This window comes from Lotus japonicus, chromosome 2 (assembly GCF_012489685.1).
Source record: "Lotus japonicus ecotype B-129 chromosome 2, LjGifu_v1.2".
Taxonomy (NCBI): Eukaryota; Viridiplantae; Streptophyta; class Magnoliopsida; order Fabales; family Fabaceae; genus Lotus; species Lotus japonicus.
In genome coordinates, this window is record NC_080042.1 from 69,473,295 (window position 1) to 69,493,607 (window position 20,313).

The following is a 20,313-nucleotide window of genomic DNA, read 5'->3' on the forward strand; positions in this document are numbered from 1 at the left end:
GAAAATCCGCAGGAAAGTACTGTTCTCTAAGAAATTTCTGCAGGAAACGAATTTTCGCCCGCTAATTAGCCGCGCTAAATTTGAAGCAAAATTCGTAGGAAAATCTATGTTTTTTTATGTCCCTACTGTAGGGGTGTTTGTGAATCTTTATTGGCTTACCATTATTTTCAAGGGCCCACCAGCTCTATCATAATTGTTGTTAGGTAGACTAATCACAAAATAAACCGAACCGTTGTAATTGAATTGTTTTTTTATTATTATTCGGTTCAAAACCGATCCAAACCGATAAAAAAAATGAAGATTGGTTCGGTTCACGGTTTGAAAAATTAAAAACCAATGAACGGAACCGATGATATATATTTATGAAATATTTTAATATATATATATATATATTATAAAGAAATGTTTTGAAGAAATATTGTTCATGTTAGACTTATTATGTTTTTGTTTTCTATTATTAATTTGTAATGGTACTAATATTAAACATTAATTTAATCATTTCTACATTGTTAAGTACTTAAGTTGTTGATTATGGATTTTGGAGTAAGCTATGATTGAGTTATTGATTTAGCATTTTTATGCATTGTTAAGTTGTGAATCATATGTGGTTGCTATATATTTAAAGTTGTGAAATTGATATTGTCAAAAATAAAAGTTGTGAAACCGATGAACCGAATCGATCAAAACCGTTCATCATTGGTTTGGTTCAGTTCGGTTTTGGAAATCTTTTTACTAACAAACAAACGAAACCGAACCGGTCAACGAAACCTAAAATCGGTCCAAACCGAACCGCGAACTCCCTACTCACAGAGCTAATGAATTCAATGGGGCCTTATAATTGCATGGCTTTCAAATTGGTCAGCTGAGCTGCTAGTGATCCAAAACTATCTACTCAATGACTTTAATGAGGCCTCATAATTCCAACCAGTTTTACAAAATGGTCGGCTTGTGGAATGAAAATCTAAGGAACATATCAGGGGCAATTGTGCAATGATAAAAGAATATAAAACACTACATTATGTTACATGGTTGCTCACAAATTCACAACCCAATAAAAACATCAACACATATACAAGCAAGAAGATCACAATCCTATCTATTAAACATGACATCAGTAATAAGCATCTAGCTAATACTGCTTTCCATTATTTTCAAGGGACAAAAAAAATGAAAGAAAAAAAGAAATCCTGAATAGATGGAAAAAAACCATCATTACAAAAAATATCCTCAACGTTCAATATAGTATGTTTGACATATTCTGTTCTATGTACAAATATAGAGGGCCAAAATGGGTCTGAAACCGACCAAACACACCCATTGCACAGCCATAATTTATTCACTTTACATTTCTTCAACTGTAGGCTAATTTATTATATCATTCTCTTGGAAAATAAGTAGCCAATAGTAAATAGAAGAGCAGAAAATTACTTCGGTTATGTGCTTGCTTTTTATTCTTTTCCACCACAGATCAATACATGACTTCGATATACTCCAAGGGCCCATATTGGAAAAATGTTCCTGTATGCAGAGTAACTTATTGTACAAGTCTTGTTGAAGATTCCCATGATTTCCTACAAAAGATCATATTAGATATTGGTCAAATAAAAGCAGTTATACTAGAGTTGAATTGATCAAAAGTAATTAAGAGTGTTGAGATCAAGGCTTGCTGTATAATGATAGAAGTTTTGTACTTTTGTTTAAAAGTATCACAATTGCACATCTTTGGCTGGTGGTCTAACAAGTTAATGGTCAGATTTATAAATCTAAAATTACTTTTTCTGTAAAAAGAATTATCTTTCTGAGTGATCTACACCACAATTGCACATCTTTGGCTGTTGTTACTTGTTTATTGTTACCTGTTGAGGAAACTCCCCATTTTCCATTTGTGAATTGATCAACACCTTGGCTGCACGATGCAATGGGGCTGGATCTCTTTGGGCCTACATGATAAAATTAGATAAATTTTATTTAGTATGATACCAATGGTATGAATAATTGTGAGAAGAGAGTAAAAAAAGAAGAAATTAGGCTAGCATATAAAAACAGAAGAAAGAGGGGGAAAAAAAAGAACAAAAATTAAATTTCATGTATAACCAATCATTACAAAAGTTAGATCAGAAGTAAAACATAGCCTTGTATATTGTACCTGGCCTGCTTCAATAAGTGCCAACATAGCCCATGCTGTGTTCACTAGATGAGACTTATTTCCCTCTAGATTTGTGTATACCTGTTGTTTGTACAATTTCTTATCAATAACTAGTGAAAAATTATGCTGGATGGGATTGAACTAAGCTTCTATAAATCACAGTGACAGGGTAATCTTCATGTTACATTTTGTTGGCATGAGATATAGCTCTCTCCCCAGCCACCAGAAATTTGTTGTTTGGAAAGCAAAAATTCACATGCTCTTCTAATGCTGTGGCTATCTTGGTAGCTCTTACCGGCAGCTATGAGCCCCTTTATTCCAAACCATGTTCCATATGTGTAGCAAATTCCCCATGATCCATACCTAGTTAATGAATTACAAATCTTTACACAACTTACCTTTACATTATAAATCATTTTGTTAGAATTCAATTTGGATCAACTTTTCTTGAATTGCTTCATAGAATGTTTGGATCAACTTCTCATTCATCAGAATTAATTCTAAAAGGCAGAATCTACCCATAGAAGCTTCTCCTGAGAATTAATTCTGGCTTCAAAATCGAATATAGAAGTATTTTCAAACATGCACTGAATGAATAACATGCACTAAAAAGAGTTAGTTTCTAGACAAATAGAGCAAACCATGAGCCATCAGCTAATTGTATGCTTTCGATATAGTTGGCCGCCTTGGCAATACAAGTTTCAATTTCTATCCTCCTGTGCTCTGGATAACGTTCTGTGAATAAGGCAAGACCTTGAATTGCTGCTGATGTGCATTCTACATACCTTTAACAAATTATGGACTCGTCATAAATCCTAATAACATTAATGTAGGCATAGAAATTACAAGAAAATATGTTAGACGTACTGGAAATCAATCATGATCTCTTCAAATGTTTCAACTGGATTTATTTTCTGTCATAGAAAAAAGTGTGTTAAGAATCTAAATCTAATCTTCCATATTAAAGAGAAAGTATATGCTTTACCTCTAGCCATGCATAAGATCTTGTGAGCTCATAGGATGCAAATCCACCATTTCTATTCTGTAATAACATGGAAAAGAAAATGGATGAAGTTCTAATTTTGAATATGAATCTTGCTAACTTATGCATAGAAGCATAGTTGAGGAACAAAATTGTCTGAGTAGGAATATGAATCAGCGAGTGATGGATGACTTTAGGTTCAGTTGAAACTAGATGTAAACTCGCACACTGTACAGCTATATTATGACATTGTCTTATATTTTATTTGTATATTAGATTTCAAAGTAAAGGATAAATTATTAGCAAGATATGAAATCAAGCTATGACAGCACCTCTTTCCCTCAAAATGTACTTGAAACAAAAAAAATGAGTTCGTAAGTTTTATAAAACTGATAATTTGAAGCACAAAATTGGTTGAAGAATAAAGATTTGAAGTATATCGCATAGGCATGATTATTGTATTAATTATCATATTTCCTAGGCGATAATTCTCCAGTCCAACAATTTACAGTTTCCAATGTACTGGTTTTAGCTATGGCATTTGTTGCATTTGAGTGAAATCCACTTTGTATAGCCTCTCGCGACAGGGATATCTTCTACAGTCATACTAAAACATCTTTTTTCCTTTATTATTACAGATCTAGACCAATTAAACCTGTTTAATACTATATATGTTCAATATGATTAGTGAGTACCTGCAGGGATAAAATCAAGTTAACAGCATCACATAATTGTTCTGTTTCCATTGCTTTCCCAACAGTCTCAGATGGCAAGTTTGATAACAAAAGGGATACCTGATAAGAACAGGAACAAGTTACATCCCATGGTTAATTTTTTACAACTTAATAACTTAAGAGTACATTATATTACTTAACTTTGGATATGATTTTAATGCTTAACGGTCATCTAATTAATTTGTAAATCTCAGTCCATCACTATCTATATAGGTCTATGCTTCAATTGAAAACTTTTCACCAATCAGAATTTCATTTCTTTAGTTGCTTTCCAAAATTATGGGGAAGAGAAATAAGTTCATTTCAAAGTTGAATTAAAACTAGTTAAATATAATGTTCCTTTATTTGAGCTTTGAAGGAGAACTTTGACATATAGACAAAAAAAAATTGATTAAAACATATAGTGGATGCTTGTTTCTCTGTTGGTGTGTGCCAAATATACGTTTGGTTAGAAGCAACAAATTTTTGCTTCTCAAAAAACGGACCATTGCTATTCATGCACCATAATTTTAACTAGTTCACAAACATACTCCTAGAGTAGAGTAGATAATGAACCAAGCAGACATGTGCTTTCAAATACAGCATTTATACAAACCAACATAAGAGCTTTTTTGAAAGCAAGATCTATTTTTGCGTCTTAATTTAACTGATCCTAATGTTTGATAAATTAATGTTCTATAGAAATTAATGGAATCTATTCATCAACATTACCTTCAAGCCTTCTGCAGTGCAATCTGATACAACCCAACCATTGTCTGCTGTTGAGAGAGTCCAACCGCCTTTAGAAATGTGGCGATACCAGTGACTAGGATTGCCAGAGCTATTCTTTGTAACCTTCAAAGCCAAATGTATTTATCATAATCAATTCATATAGCATTTATCTTAGTATTGAACCATACCTGTGAGCACTTCAAGAAATTATTTGCTTTCCTAAGCATTGAACCATATTCATCAACAAGATTGGTAGCCAAGATAGCTTGAACAGAAAAGGCAACATCCCAAATTTGAGAACCCCCATATCCCTAACATCGAACAACCCTCTTCAGAATTTGCAGGCCAATATTTAATCACAAATCTAAACTGAAATTAGTTCACATGCATTTGTTAACTTATATAGACATGGATAACTAATTTGTCCTATCAAAACTTAATAGTATATGGAATATGTTGGCAATGTAATGGCAAATAGGTAATGATGAGTGCTAGCAACACTCACTTTAACACTCTCTTTTCAACTATTTTCAATGTTATCTCATTTATTAAATGAAATTCATGTAGGTCCCACTAAATTGAAAGTGTGACCTATCTTTTCAGTGGACCCCAATATGAATTTCAATTAATAAATAAGAGAGCGTTAAAAAGTAACGATTGCTAGTATTTTTCATAAGGTAATTGATGTAAAACCTGCATTTTCATCCCATCCTCAGCCACCCAGAGATAGTCTTTGATTCTTGAAATGTGACACTTAAATGCCTCAGAATTGGGATTCTCCAACCAACAACAAACCAGGTTTAATACCTGTGTTAGAAGGCTTGTCAGTTTGGTCATCTGAATTCAAATTACTAAGAAATATAATTCAACAAAAAGTTATCAAATTTACACCAACAACAAAGGTTGACAGTCAAAATATTCACTTAAGAAGTTTATGAAAACACTACCTTATTAACGGGACCAATGCAGGTGTAGTTTGAATTTTGATTCTCGTAGTGAATATGCTGCATTACATGATTGAGACCTTTCTTCCTTAGCTTGGAGAATGGCCAGTGTGTAAGAAGAGGTTCCCCAAAATGGTGAAGAAAACCCCATAAAACTTTTTGGATTCCTGGGCGTGGATGGTACAAATCTTCCTGCAATATTTCCATTATAATAAGATTCAGAAATTTATTTTATTCTGAGAAAATTATATATGATTCTTTCAGGTATATTTTATGTTCATTGTTTACTATCAGTAATTATCCAATATGTATTGTTCACATGCTTTTTTGAAAAATAAAATTGTTCAAAGCTTTATTTTTGTATTTTTTTAGAAATTAATTTAATTGATAAAATAACAATCTGTAATGTCTAGTTAATTACAAGTAAATAGAAGTGGGGTTGCCAAAGTAATTAACTAATTACTAATTAGACATTTATATAAAGAAAAGTCCACACTACCTTGGCACATAGATTTCTAGCTTGGTCCCAATCAAGTAGATGATAAGGAAGGGTATAGAGCTCCTTCCTCAGGGATAACACAAGTGCATTGAAAGGTCCCACAAATCTTCTGCTATATAAATATGACATTGGTAGATACACATGTCTAGTGTGACACCACATCCTCCCTAAATTGTATTCAATTTTATATTAATCAATGGTAAAGGTTATAACTTATAAGCATCTAATAATTCTTAGAATATTAATTGTAGAATTCATGAGAACCTGGGTGCAAAGGAAAAAAGTAGGGAAGCAACCATAATTCTGGATTGATTGGGTTGATCCCGCTCCATTCGTATACACCTAGCACCTAAATTCCAATAAGGCAATAACCCATTTTCATTAATACACATGTTCCATTTGATTAATCTATAACCAAAAACCATTACAATATTCATTATGTAAATAGATAGTAAACCTATCTTTGGACACAATCAAATGTTTTTCACATGAACTTTATTAAAATAATGTCCTTTCTATTATTACTCACACCTACTTACAGAAAGCCAAAATTTTCCCCAGGAAGGAATAGAAGTGGCACCTCCACGGCTAAGAATCCATCTTCTTGCTTTGTGCATGGCGCCATCTCCACCTTCGATGCCTACTCCGAGTAATCTCATGGTTACATAGTTAAGAACAGTGCCAAACATTGTGGTGGGGCCTTCTATGTGCAATCCCCACCCTCCATCTTCGTTCTGGTGATTCAACACATACCGCTTCATCTCACTTTGATGCTGAGGCGACAACACTGTATTAAGGGTTCCAGTCACCGATAATCCAATCACCTACACATAATTATAACATGTTTTGATTAAATTCTTTTTTACAAATCAATTATTAAATCTTCATAATTTTTTTAAATAATGGTTCTGACTTTAAAATCAATTGTAAGATAATTTTCAAACATGAACTTGTGTACAAGCAAAGCTCTTGTGAGGCTTCTTTCTTTTGCTGGACATATTATTCAATTTGGTATGGGAGATAATTGATAATTGATCTATAGTTTTACTGACTTATAATCTACATATCTAAGATTCACTTTTTTTTCTAATTTTATTGGTCACTTATAATATTTTTTTAAAAACCACAAGTATTCTCCTCTACTTTCATACAATTATGTTTAAATCGAATAAGACTATACCGTGAGCGGCAAAATTTTATCTATTAATTTAATTGGCATCAATTCATTCAATTCGTGATTGGCAAAGAGGTTAAAATGTTTAAATGCATCATTATGTGGAATCACTTCTTGAAGAGTCTCTGCATAATGAATTTCATCCTGTTGAATTTGACGAATATAGAGGGTAAAGTTGACTTTTAAAGCGTGGCCAATAGACTTAGTGTGTGTTTGGAAAACTCATTCAGGATCCACGTTTACAGAAGCAAGAAATAGTTGCTTTTGGATTTCTGGATCCACGTTTGGCCTCTCCAGATTTGAAACCAAACACACACTTATGCTGTTATGAAAGACTGCATGTGAATTTAGAAGGGCGAAAAAACATGGGCCAAGAAGGGTGGCCCAAACATTGTGAAACTCTTAGATCCAATTGCTTGGACCAATCACAAAAAAAAATTATCTAACGAAATGGGGAGCATGTGAAGATGATTGTATTAGTGCTCAAAATATGATATCTGCAAAATAAAAACGAGTCGAGCCAATCTGACTCGGGGTTTGCACGAGCTGAATTCTAACCAACTCAAAGTCGTAGATTAATACTCAAATTGAAAGCTCTAATGGTTATTTAAAAAAAAAAAAAAACTAGTCAAATTAACAAAGAAAGAGTTTTGCTCATACCAAACCAGGTAGAAGAAACATAGGGCCGCCATAGTCACCAGGCCAGAAACCATCCTGAGTTTGCAAGGTTGAGTAACATGTCAAGGCTCTTTTCAGCGTAGCTCTCACAACTTCTTCACTTATATCTTCCACCTTTTGAATGTTCACTTTCTTAATCTTCATGTTTATTCCATTTTCCCTCTCAAACTGCAAACGCCATGAGCCAAAGAAAAAATGCATTGAGCTCAACAATGATATTTAGTTAATTTTTTAACAACAATCAATTAATATATATATATATATATAACAACATTTTAAGATGAACAAACGAAAAATTAAGACACCTCGTTTGAAAGAGTTTATTAACCGCTTATTTAGGCTTATTCTATAAAATAAGTTCTTATACGCATGTTAACTACTATTCTCTACAAATTGAGCTTATAATACAAGCGCGCGTTTAATTAAGCTGTTTTTCAAACGGAACCTAAAGTGATCATATATAAAAACAACTGTGTACCTGGAATCTCATTAAGAGATCGGAACTATGCTTAGTTTGGAAACGGTTCTGGTTAAATTCTTTGCGAGCTTGTTCCACTTGAGCTCGCTCTTGTTCAGTTCCAAGATTAGGATCGAACTCCCAAAATTGTCTTCCAACATGGTTATTCACACTTTTTACCAACTCTTCCTCTTTGCTCTCTGAAACCTTCAGCTTCCACATCTTCAATTTCTTTTCTTGAACTAATTAAATTGAGAACCTACCATACAACAATGCCAAAATTTAATTAACTGTGGCAAATTAATTACTATCAGTATGCTTATGTAAACGGTGCAAGTAAAAATAATTGAGTTTGAAATTTCTTGCTCCTAATTAAATAGACACTTGATTCAAGTACAACACACACACTTAAAGATTCCGCAGGGTGCTTTTCATGAGTTTGAAAATTTCTTAGTAGAAGTTAATTAAACAACTGAAAATTTAAAGTAAGAAAATATAATCTTAATTCAATAAACATACATACTACCTTCTCAATGATTTCAGGTTGTTTCCGTCCTTAGGAGGAAGAGCATGCTCTCTAATCCAAACCATATACAGGAATCGAGCTAAGTGTCTAGGAAATGAAGTGGGAGAAGTAACCTTTATAGAAACAATAAATTGTTTTATCTCATACAAGTGTTAGGTAATCCTCTTCAAACTTTGAAAATATATATCTTGTGAGACTAGCTCTCTGAATTTTTTTTCTTTTTCTTTTTTCATACACAAAACTCACATTTGTAACTTACTTAAGTGAATTAAATATTTATAATTCTTTTTCTACAAATCTTTCTTTTTAGATTTTCAAATAGTGGGACCATGTATGAGATACACACACAAACCAAAAGTTCTCATAATAGATCGAGCTTAATGATTAACTTGATGTAATTTAAAAATTAATTGATAGTTTATGCCTAATCTATGATATATTTTAAACATATAAATAAAGATTTAATTTATATGCACTGACGATTTTACTGACGGTGTGTATTTAATTACATATCTTCATTTTTCATTTTAAATATTTTAAATTATGATATGGTAAATTAATGAATTCTAATTGGATAAATGTGTAAAACTTTTTGACACAGTCTGCGCATAAAAAAAAAACTCAATAAATAAATATGGCTTATAAATTACATACATACTATATCTCTAAATTTAATGTAATCGATTGAAGTACACATTATTCAACATTTACTTATCATATCTTCATTTTATACAAAAATCATGAAATGGTACGAATTTCAAACCTTTTTCTAAAGTAATAAGTGAATACGAACGGGTGGTTGGTTCTTGAGTTCGAGTCTTGTGGATGGAAAAAACTCTCGCTAAAAGAGTTAGTCTCACCATAATGTGGATGTTTCCAGCTCGAACACGATTGCCTCTAAAGAATAACACTTGTCTTACACGAAAAAAAAAGCAACAAGTGAATTATGCGTGTATACCTTATTATAATATATATTTTATTTCCTCCATTCCATTTAGTGTTGATTTTGAAGCTATTTTTTTATCCCTATTTATCTATAATTTTAGAATTTCATGATAATAAGTTTCATTGTTTTCTTTTATTTTTTTGACGTCTTCATTGTTTTTTATTCTCAGAATATTTTTATGAAAAATTATTATCTTTATTCGTGATAGTGATTATAGCTGAATTCACTTAAATTTTTCTTAATCGAAAAATATTATATTTATCTCTATCATTAGTTTATGATTATCCATATAACTTTTTTTTCTTCACGGAATGACAAACCGCGAGTAATCCACACATTAAATCAGATTCTGCCGTTTCATATATTGCTTATCCAAATAAAAGATTCTGCAATTTTATTTTGGCAAAATTTAAAGAAAAGTCTAAAAGAAATTAGAAAGCTTTATGCATATATATATAGACAAAAAAATAGACAAGTAAACAAACTTTTTAAATAAATTATAAAACTCATGATTTCTTGCTATTTTAAAGGACAAAATGGGCCCTAATTGATGCACCATAATTGATGCACCAAATTAAACGTCAGGTATCTTTTGAGACACTTTTTTATTCGTTACCGTACAAATGGTTGTTCGTCCATTTTATGGGTATTTTCATGTACATGATTCCTTTTACCATTAAAAAAAGATAAAGAATAAAATTTAAAAAGAAAAATACAAGTAATCATCCATCGTTGTACTCCAAGATATCGACCGGATATAATAAAATTACTTTAGGCCTCGTCTCATATGCCAAAATTAAACAACGTTGTAAATACGTACTAAATACACTAAGAATCTAGACACCAAGAAAGGAACAATTGGGATAATGGTGCCATTCTTTTTTTTTCACAGTTTCATGATTAGATTATGGTGTAAATAAAGAGAAACGACACGTACAAATGGTGCTTGCTCTGGTACAGGAAATTAAAATGAGTGTAGGCTACCTTAGTGAGTTGGCACAATAAAATTAAGACATATGTACATGTAATTAATGAATTAATACAATTGTAATAATTATGATTTGAACTCTCAATTTTTGAATAATTCCAAATTAAGCCCTGTTATGTTTGGGTGAGATTCTCTCTTTGAACACAATGTTGTAGCCGTGGTCGCCAGTGATCCTTGTGCCATCGTTGTCGTCAATCTCGGCCTTCGTCAATCGTCATGACACTACAAAAAAAACAGCATTTTGCGGCGGTTCTAGGAGCAATTTTCGGCGGTTTAACACGCCGCAAAATGTATGTTGAGGCGTTTGTCAGAGCGCCGCAGTTACGAGCGTCGGGAGGTGTTCTGCGGCGCTTATAGCCAAGCGTTGGAATAACCGCCGCAGGAATATAGCGGCGGTTTATAACCGCCGCAATGCGTGTACTTTATTTTGCCTCTATTCTTCAGCGGTTTCAACCGCCACGAAATACTAAAAAGATTTTTTCATCCTTTCACATCCATATGATCCTACAAACTTCCTGCCTACCAAAAACACATTCATTGATGTCACATAACACATCCTTATACTGCACAATACCTTATATCTGATTATCTCACTTACAAATAACAATCACCAAACTACAAAACCAAACTCGAGTTTGAGCCATAACTTTATCACCAAGAAACCAAACATCCATAGAGGACAACAGCTATGGAGGAAGAAGGCTAATAACAATATTTTATAATCAAATACATACATTGAATTCTAAATAAAGTCGGTGTAAGCTGTAAAGAATAACTACAGAAGGCAAGTGGTGAACATACTAACATCACAGTTCTACACAAAAATCACCCCAACCCAAACATCACAGTTCTACACAATAAGTATGCTAATTTGTAGTTATGTTGCAGGAAGGAGGATGAGGGTGACACCATCATATTAACTTGCAATTTAAATAGAAATTAAGGATAAACTAGTGAAATTTAATGAATTTTGCTCACAGATGCAAACACCACACGATTAAATTTAAAAAGGACCTGACTTGATAACCCAAAACAAAACAAGCCATGAAAAAAGACAAGCTACGAAGTGAAGGTAATAGCAGTTAGAAAACACCACACAAACAGATTTTTAGTGTCAAAATGAACAAATTAAGATTTGACAAATTCTCTTCTACCGCAAATCAAATGAAGAATACTCAATCTTGTGACACGCAAGGACTCACCATTAGTGAAGAATGGTAAATCTTAAGAGGATCTCCCTCCGAGAGACAGGCATCATCAGGCACAATGTCTCCCAACTTGATGCTGATCACATCTCCAGGGACTAATGCCTCTTCCCCACTCCATTTTCATCCCTCAACACCTACAGATAATCACCTTTCATGTCAGCTTGTGAACCTTTATAGATGAGTTTACAAAATTTAGAGCAATCCTATCAGCATGGAAGTTTCATGATCACAACCTCATTGGTTCAGTTCTTTTCGGAATTCTATCTATATAAAAAGCCAACACTAAGATTAATAAAATTCTAAAACCAATTAATTTCTCTAAAAAATCTAGTAACTAGGCATAGCTAATGTACTAAGAACACGTTAAACAAAACAAAAGTCATCAAGCAACAAAACTATTAGAATGTAGGTGCATTCTCTATACTAAAACAAATTACCGAAATTTCTTACTCATTGAATAACCTATTTCTTTTATTCAGATTCAAATGCATGCAGGTTCAAAAGATTCCACAGAAGACATACATTTCCTTGAGGTTATCTAAGCCAGTGAACACATTGCCAAATAAGAAATTGTGGCTCAAATTCCGGTAAGAGAAAAAGTGATTATTTCACACCTCACAGTCATTTGTAAAACTGAATCACTATATCTCACTCAACAAATTAAAAATGAGAACATAAGACAAAACAAGCAACCAGTGGACTAAAATCAATAAGAAAATGACTCACAGATGTCTCAGTTTCTTCATGGTTGGTAAAGAATGAGAGGGATATTTTGGCTCAAATCGTTGCAAGCCATGTTTCTGCAATAAAGAAGATTCATCAGAAAAACTCACTGCTGAAGACACAGGGTCACAGGAACAAATAGAATTCACTGATGAAGGAACAAAATCAGCATAACAATAGGCTTACATATGTGTGGCAAACTATATGGTATCTCACCAACTATGTTGTTAGAACTCACATCCCTAAATAAACCAGAATATGGAAACAAGTAAGTCACATATGTTTACAGTGAAACAGAACAACTTGAACTATATACACAATTACTTACATAATAATATGCATTATAATTATATTTCCTCTATGTGTACTTCTTTACACTAAAATTACCATAGAACTCACCGCAGAAGGATGCTCCACTAATACTGTGATTCAATTCAACTAAGCCTTAAAGAAGGTTGTGTAGTTCATTTTCCCTACACAGTTATTCAACCACTGGAAAACAAGCAAAAGCAATTATTCAACCACTGGAATATGCCAGAACAAAAAAGAATAGCCTGACAAATATTGACTTACAATGGTGATTAAACCCTTTAACACAGCAATTTTTGACTAGTTATGGCAAATTTTTCATTATGAATAAGAAATGTAAACAAACCAAAATTTGTTCAATGCACAAAAGTTCAATCCAGTGTGCCTGATAAGGAATAAAAACAATGAAATTTAAACCTCTATGTAGTTTATCAGGAAGCAAACAGAGTTCAAGATCACAATTCATGATGTAATTGGGTATATTGATCAAAGAAGAGATGAACCCTAAATCTTTACCTGATTCAATTGTCATTGGAAGAAAGAGCTTGTCAATGGAGAAAGAGCAAATCGCGATTCAAATCTGGTGGAGAAGAAAGGCAAATCCCGATTCAATCCATGGCTGAGGAGCAGAGAAGATCGATCCAAATTTGGTGGAGAAGAAAAGAGAATCGCAATTCAATCCATGGCTGAGAAGCAGAGAAGATCTATCCAAATCAAGTGGAGAAGAAAAGGGAATCGTGATTCAATCCATGGTTGAGAAGTGAGAAGCAGTGAAGGTGGAAATCGCGAAGGTGAGAAGAAGCAAAGGTGGAAATGGCGAAGGTGATAGGGAAAAAGAGAGGTGGGGTGGGTTTAAACTTAGGGTTTTCAGATTTCACTCTGCGGTTAACCGCCGCAAAATGTCAGAGAACCGCCACTAATTGACCCAAACCGCCGCAAATTGCACGAAAACTGCGGCAACTGGCTAAATCGCCTGAAAAAGCGCCTCAGTTTTACATTTTGCGGCGGTTTATGCGTAACCGCCGCAAAATGACCGCCGCTAACTGTCCGTTTTCTTGTAGTGTGAGAGGCAAATTGAAACTCTAAATTTTTCAGGATTTTGATATTTGGGGAAATTTGACTGCAGTAATGAATGGGCAAGGCCAAAGGAAATTGCATCTCTCCAACCACGAAAAACTCCAGAAGCTCTAATCACCGACTGATCATCCATCCACAAGCAATAGAATCTACACCAAAAGCTCCACAGGAATATTGGTCCACTCGTTGATCACCCCAGCCTTCATCATATCCGATCCCCTCCTTTCCCACTGTTCCTTGTTTCCAGAAACCATCATAAGCTTCTCAAAGCACAAGTTCAGGTCCTCGATCTTCAGGTTATCCTTGCCCACCATTTCAGTTTTAGGACCAAACAGAAACCATCAATTTTCACAGCTCCACAATAGAAGAGAAAAGAATGGAGAAGTGTGGTTGTGATTCTAGGTGTAGCTGTAATTAATTAACAGTAGTTCTGGGCAATAATTAGAATAATAGAAATAATTATGACAATAAAATAACCATCACAAATGTAAAATTGTCATTTGGCCAAGTCATTCCCGTATATTACCCATAAAAAAATTCCTGTACGGTAGAATTCGCCATAAAATAATCAATTAGAAACAAAGTAAACTCAAGTAACCAAAAAAAAAAAACTCAGGTAGAAAATGGGAAGACCACACATAAATCTCAACTAAAATGGCAAACTTCAAAGCTTCATCCGAGACTTGATTTGTTGCTTTAAAAGCAAAAATATGATCTACAATTTTGAAGTCGCTTCTTTTAAGCCTTGTCTACTCTATCGGATCAACATAATATCAGATATGCTACAAGCCCATCATCAACAAGGGTGCACATGTAGCACCACTAAACTAGCCAGGAATCTTATCAAGGCATTCAGAAGATCAAATACTTGATGAAAGGAATGCACTATAGCACGAGTTGAGGCACGGAGGTGCCATTGTAGACAGTGGAAGCTGCAAACAGTCCCACAAGGGGAGGTTCTGGAGGTGATGCCGATGGAGGGTCGTAGAGGTGACACCGGTGACTAACAAAGGTAATCGAGGAGGTGACATGGAGGTGAGGGATGTGGTGGCGGTTGCAGCAGCGGCACAATGTGACAGAGACCGGTGGGGTGGAGGTGATGGCCACAAAGGGTAAAAGAAGACAAAAAAGGAAAATCCACTTATTGGGTAACAAATTCACCTAATGTGGAATAAAATCCGCCTATTGTAGGATAAACACTACCTAGAAGAAGGAGAAGCCTCCATGAAAGAGAGAGAACCCCAATGGGGCGAGAAGACCCCCAAAGGGGGTAGCGATGGTGCTTTGTGTGTTATTCTTTTATAAGCTGGTGCTTTGCGTGAACCCTAGTATAGGAAACTTTGGGGGTGGCAGCTATAGAGATTAACTATATGCTTTTGGGACCATCTAACCAAGGCTTAACTTATAAGTTTTTTTTTAAGTTAAATCCACACTTTTGTTAATGCGAAACAAAAATGCTACATAAGTCATTAGCCAAGAAAGGCTCTAGGTCATTAGCCAAGAAAGGCTCTAGGTCAACATAGCCACTCTCAATCCAAACTAAACTGGTATTTAAGTAACCAAGCTTAATAAGACATATAATCAGATGCTTTATTACCATCACTTCTAACAAGGGATAAATGGGAAGATTAAACCAAGTGGTCAGAGCCTTACAATCTCATATCACTCCATGAACGTAGGAATTTGTTATAATCGATGACCTCCTCGCCGGAAAGAGAGATAGAAGTCCCTCATAAAATCACCCGCAAAGTTCAGGTCCATGCATAACTGAGTTGCCCAACGAAAATAAATTTCTTCCGCAATCTCAATTCCCAACTGGCCATCCACATGGAACGTAACAAAGTTGCAGCCAGAAGTTCTCCTTTATCATCACACACCACCACCCCAAATCCAACACCCCTCTTAGTCGTAAATGTCACATTGACATTCACTTTTTCCAAACCAACATGAGGACTAGTTCATCCTTTAGCTTATTCGACCTCGGGCACAAGCGAAGACAACATCTCATCAACAACTACAATCATGGAGTTTGCCAATCTCAAGATTTGATTTAGAGTCATGAAAAAATTAGTGATTGTTTATGGTTTCATCCCATTCATATGGCCCAAGCCGTAGATGAGATTATGGTAGAAGCTCATTCATCACAATGGATCAGCATCACAGCAACCCAATATGCAATACACACAACTTGGTTCTTTTGAAGCCAACTCGATAGAGGAGATGCAAATCAGACTCGACAAAGGATAAACGCAAGTCAAACAACACTTACAAATAGGACATCCAAACCCAAACATAATAAATACAACCTACTTAGTTTCAAAAAAAAAAAAAAAAAAATACAACCTACTTATAGAAAATCACAATACAATATAGGCTCACTTGCTCTAATTTCTAGTTCACACATACTGAAGCAAAAATTAAAAAGAATCACATATTACTGCCACCAACAAATATAAAAAAGGGTTCTAACACAAAATTAGCAAAATTCCTTGCTTTTGATTTGTACTTCCAATATGTTTGGCTTTAGTAAAGGGTAAATGTAAAAGATTGTATAAACTTATTAAACACCAATATATTAAGGGAGTTGTTATTCGGACCCCACCGACATCTATTCGTACCATGTTAAATTCGTAAAATTCAAAAAGACCCCTTATAATTAAATTTCGCTCGCACTTTGAAAGTGCGTTACCTACGCACTTTCAAAGTGTGTTAGGGACGCACCTATAAAGTGCGTTATGGTCGTACTTTGAAAGTGCGTAGGTAACACACTTTCAAAGTGCGACTGAAACGCACATATTTCTTTCTTTTTTTTTCCTGTTTAATTTCTGGAAGGAATCTGGGACTGTCACTTCTTGGTTAAGGTAATAAGACCATTCTGAGCTTAAATATGCAGTCAAAATCTCTAAATTCCTACACCTTCTAAGAGTCACTTCACAATCAGGAGCGGTGTGGTTTGGAAAATGTGACAATTTTGGTCTCGGATGTGTAGTCGACCAACTACAAAGTTGAAGAAAAAAAAGTAAGGGAATTGTTATTCAGACCCCCCAACAGCTATTTAGACCCCTCAAAAAGTGAAAAAAATACTAAACTACCCTTAATAAAAAAAAATTCTAACCTCACTCTTCACATTCTCTCTCCTCTCTCCTTACCTCTTTCCTCTTTCTTCCACCAACCACCACCACCCACCACCTCCGCCCCCACCACCACCACCACCCACCACCTCCCCCGCCGCCACCACCGCCACCACCACCACAACCTTCATCTTATGTCATTTTTTACAATTTCAAATTTTAGGGAGTTGATTCTGTCGTTTTAAATTTTTTCTGCAATTAAAAGCACTCTAGAAGTGTCTGACTCACGCACTTTAGAAGTGCGTGACAAACGCACTTTAGAAGTGCGTGACAAACGCACTTTTATAATGCGTGCCCTTTAAAAGTGCATTAATTACGCACTTTTAAAGTGCGTGCACTTTTAAGGAGGGTTTGTCACGCACATCTAAAGTGTGTTAACCACGCACTTCTAAAGTGCGTTAACCACGCACTTCTAAAGTGCGTTAACAACGCACTTTTAAAGTGCGTTTAATTGCAGAAAAAATTTAAAACGACAGAATCAACTCCATAATGTTTGAAATTTTAAAAAATGACATAAGATGGAGTTTGTGGTGGTGGTGGCGGCGGTGGTGGTGGTGGCGGAGATGGTGGTGGTGGTGGTGGTGGGTGGAAGAAATAGGAAAGAGGTAAGGAGAGAGGAGAGAGAATGTAAAGAGTGGGGTGATGATTTTTTTTCATTAAGGGTAGTTTAGTATTTTTGCACTTTTTGAGGGGTCTAAATAGCTGTTGGGGGGGGTCTGAATAACAATTCCTAAAAAGTAATTGGTCTCTTGGCACCTTTGGTCATAAGCTGTGTGAAATTTAGCCAAATTCTTTCATCTGATATTTTACTTTGAATTTTAAATTTTTTTATTCCACCATAAATCTCCAAATATTCTATCTTGATTTACTGTGGTGGTCTCATATTTTTTAAAAATCATCTGATATCAGTTTTGTTGAAATTTGCTGCAAAACGCAAGTTAAAAGTGCGTTAATTTCGCACTTTAAAAGCAGGGGTGCACATGGGTTGGGTTGGATGGATTTTGGTCAAAATAAAATCCGAACGATCAAAATTGGCTGGGTTGGGTTGGGTTGGATTTCACGAATTTCTTCTTCGGACCCGATCCGAACCAACCCGACGAAGTTTGGATTGGGTTGGATGGATTTATTGGGTCACTATATTAAAATAATAATATATCAAAAATATTAAAAAAATCTTGCAAAAATTATTATAAATTCAGAAAAAGTTATAAAAAGTACTCAAAAAGTTATAGAAATAATACCACATAAATGACATATAGCCAAATATCATGAAAACATAAAACTTCATTACCAAATGACATGAAACAATCTAATATAAATAATATCTAAAAAGTGAAAAACAACACTAAATGTCATGCCATGACACTTAGAACTTAGATGTCTCCAACATGGCAAGTAACTATATATAAACATGTAACAAATAACTACGAACATATACTCTAAGTTCAAATATGACAAATAACTACAAATACTTAAGTCTCAAAGTTTCAAAAAGTCATCACTCCGACACTAGCACTCCAAGTATGAGTAAAATTATAAAAATTATTATTATATGTATGGATTCTGGGTTGGGTTGGATGGATTTGAACTGAATCCGAAATCCGATCCGAACTTGGTTGGGTTGTAGTAAAATCCATCCGACTAACCCGATTGCCCGATCCAACCCGCATTTTTTCTACTGGATCGGATTGGGTTGGGCGGGTTCATTGGATTTACCCGGCCCATGTTCACCCCTATTTAAAAGTGCGTTAACTTCACACTTCAAACGTGCGTGAGTGACGCACCTATAAAGTGCGTTTAGTTGCAGAAAAAAATTAAAAACAATGGTAACAACGACGACGACGATGTTGAAGGAAAGATAAGAAAGGAGAAGATAGAGGTTGTGGTGGCGGCGGCAGCGGTGGTGGTAGTTGTGGGGGAGGGGGTTGTGATGGAAGAAAGATGAAAAAGGAAATGAGAGAGGAGAGAGAATGTGAGGATGAAGCTGGGAATGTTTTTTTCATTAAGGGCATTTAAGTATTTTTGCACTTTAGAGGGGGGTTCAAATAAATGTGGGAGGGGTCTGAATAACAACTCTCATATATTAATTAGCTTAATTGCATATTTTCTTAATAAGCGTAATTGTCTAAAGATAGTCTTTAGAACAAGGACAATACTATCTCTGTAACGCCCCAATTTCTCAACTGAGGAATCACATTAGCAACCTATCAAAGTCTAAGGACTATTTTGCAATCCTAAAACACAAGGGTACTTTTTTGAAAACAAACAAAACACTTCAACCATAGGGTTGGAAACATAACATAATCTTAATTAAACAACCTGTTCCCGACATATAGTAATAGTAAGTTACAATATCATAATCAGGGTTCAAAATAAGTACGCAGACTTAGACAATGGCTAAATCAAAGTTTTAGTAATAGAGTTTTCAGATGACGAAGAAGACTCAAAAATAGACTACAAAAAGAAAACCAAACAACTTCTTCCATTTCTGCTATGCCGCTTACTATCCCTTCCCCATCTCATGCATGACTAAGCATCGTCGGAAGGCTCTTCATCACCTAATAGCGTTAAGCACCCAAACAACAAGTAGGAAACATAAAAGGTTAACTGCATGCAAAACATGGTAATCAACTAATAACTTATATCAAGTTAAATGGAAAATCATCGAACAACATAACATCAGATGTGAGTGCCCTAAATGCGGCTATATGCTGCTACCAAAATGGATTGATCAATATCGTCTCGCAAGATGGGACAATGATAGGACCACACCTCCTCATCGCCACTTATAGCGTCACACAAGACATGACAATCATAGGACCACACCTCCTGATCTCCGCTTATAGCGTCACACAAGACGAAACAATCATAGGACCACACCTCCTGATCGCCGCTTATACTCAACCATATATGCCAAGTCAGTCAACAACAATTCTCAAAACCAATAGTCAAGTCAGAATAACCACATATTACTCATATATCCAACAAGCATAAATCAATTTAACTATGCATACTAACTCATCAAGTAAATCATTAAGCAGTGAAATGGCCTAAGCCCCAGAAAACAATAGCATAAGCCT

General features: G+C 34.8%; 1 protein-coding gene and 1 long non-coding RNA gene across 3 annotated transcripts; both read right to left on the minus strand.

Moving 5' to 3' along the window:
* Nucleotides 1-991: 991 nt before the first annotated feature.
* LOC130739127 (cycloartenol synthase-like) lies at nucleotides 992-9,008 on the minus strand. Of its 2 annotated transcripts, XM_057591355.1 has the most exons (18): nucleotides 8,852-9,008; nucleotides 8,347-8,584; nucleotides 7,851-8,036; nucleotides 6,556-6,840; nucleotides 6,281-6,365; nucleotides 6,017-6,183; nucleotides 5,521-5,709; nucleotides 5,267-5,380; nucleotides 4,762-4,884; nucleotides 4,574-4,696; nucleotides 3,824-3,922; nucleotides 3,132-3,188; nucleotides 3,014-3,060; nucleotides 2,788-2,931; nucleotides 2,332-2,509; nucleotides 2,147-2,227; nucleotides 1,857-1,940; nucleotides 992-1,571 (listed from the first exon to the last, which is right to left on the minus strand). In XM_057591355.1, the coding sequence occupies exons 2-18, from the start codon at nucleotides 8,545-8,547 to the stop codon at nucleotides 1,449-1,451; spliced, it is 2,286 nt and encodes a 761-aa protein (XP_057447338.1). In that variant the 5' UTR covers nucleotides 8,548-8,584; nucleotides 8,852-9,008; the 3' UTR covers nucleotides 992-1,448. The 2 variants fall into 2 exon arrangements, with proteins under 2 accessions (XP_057447338.1, XP_057447339.1); XM_057591356.1 differs by lacking the exons at nucleotides 7,851-8,036; nucleotides 8,347-8,584; nucleotides 8,852-9,008 and having other exon boundaries at nucleotides 6,597-6,789.
* A 2,250-nt stretch (nucleotides 9,009-11,258) lies between these two features.
* On the minus strand, nucleotides 11,259-14,563 carry LOC130739128 (uncharacterized). The gene is made up of 5 exons (XR_009019772.1): nucleotides 13,542-14,563; nucleotides 13,116-13,208; nucleotides 12,903-12,958; nucleotides 12,720-12,793; nucleotides 11,259-12,127 (listed from the first exon to the last, which is right to left on the minus strand). It is a non-coding gene; the product is annotated as an uncharacterized LOC130739128 (long non-coding RNA).
* Nucleotides 14,564-20,313: the final 5,750 nt, after the last annotated feature.

Coding starts and splice junctions, on each gene's coding strand:
- LOC130739127 (XM_057591355.1), bottom strand. CDS start 8,547: ATGTGGAAGCTGAAGGTTTCAGAGAGCAAAGAGGAAGAGTTGGTAAAA. Junction 2,228..2,331: donor ATATCTCATGCCAACAAAAT/GTAACATGAAGA, acceptor TACAAACAACAG/GTATACACAAATCTAGAGGG. Junction 1,941..2,146: donor CACTTATTGAAGCAGGCCAG/GTACAATATACA, acceptor TTTATCATGTAG/GCCCAAAGAGATCCAGCCCC.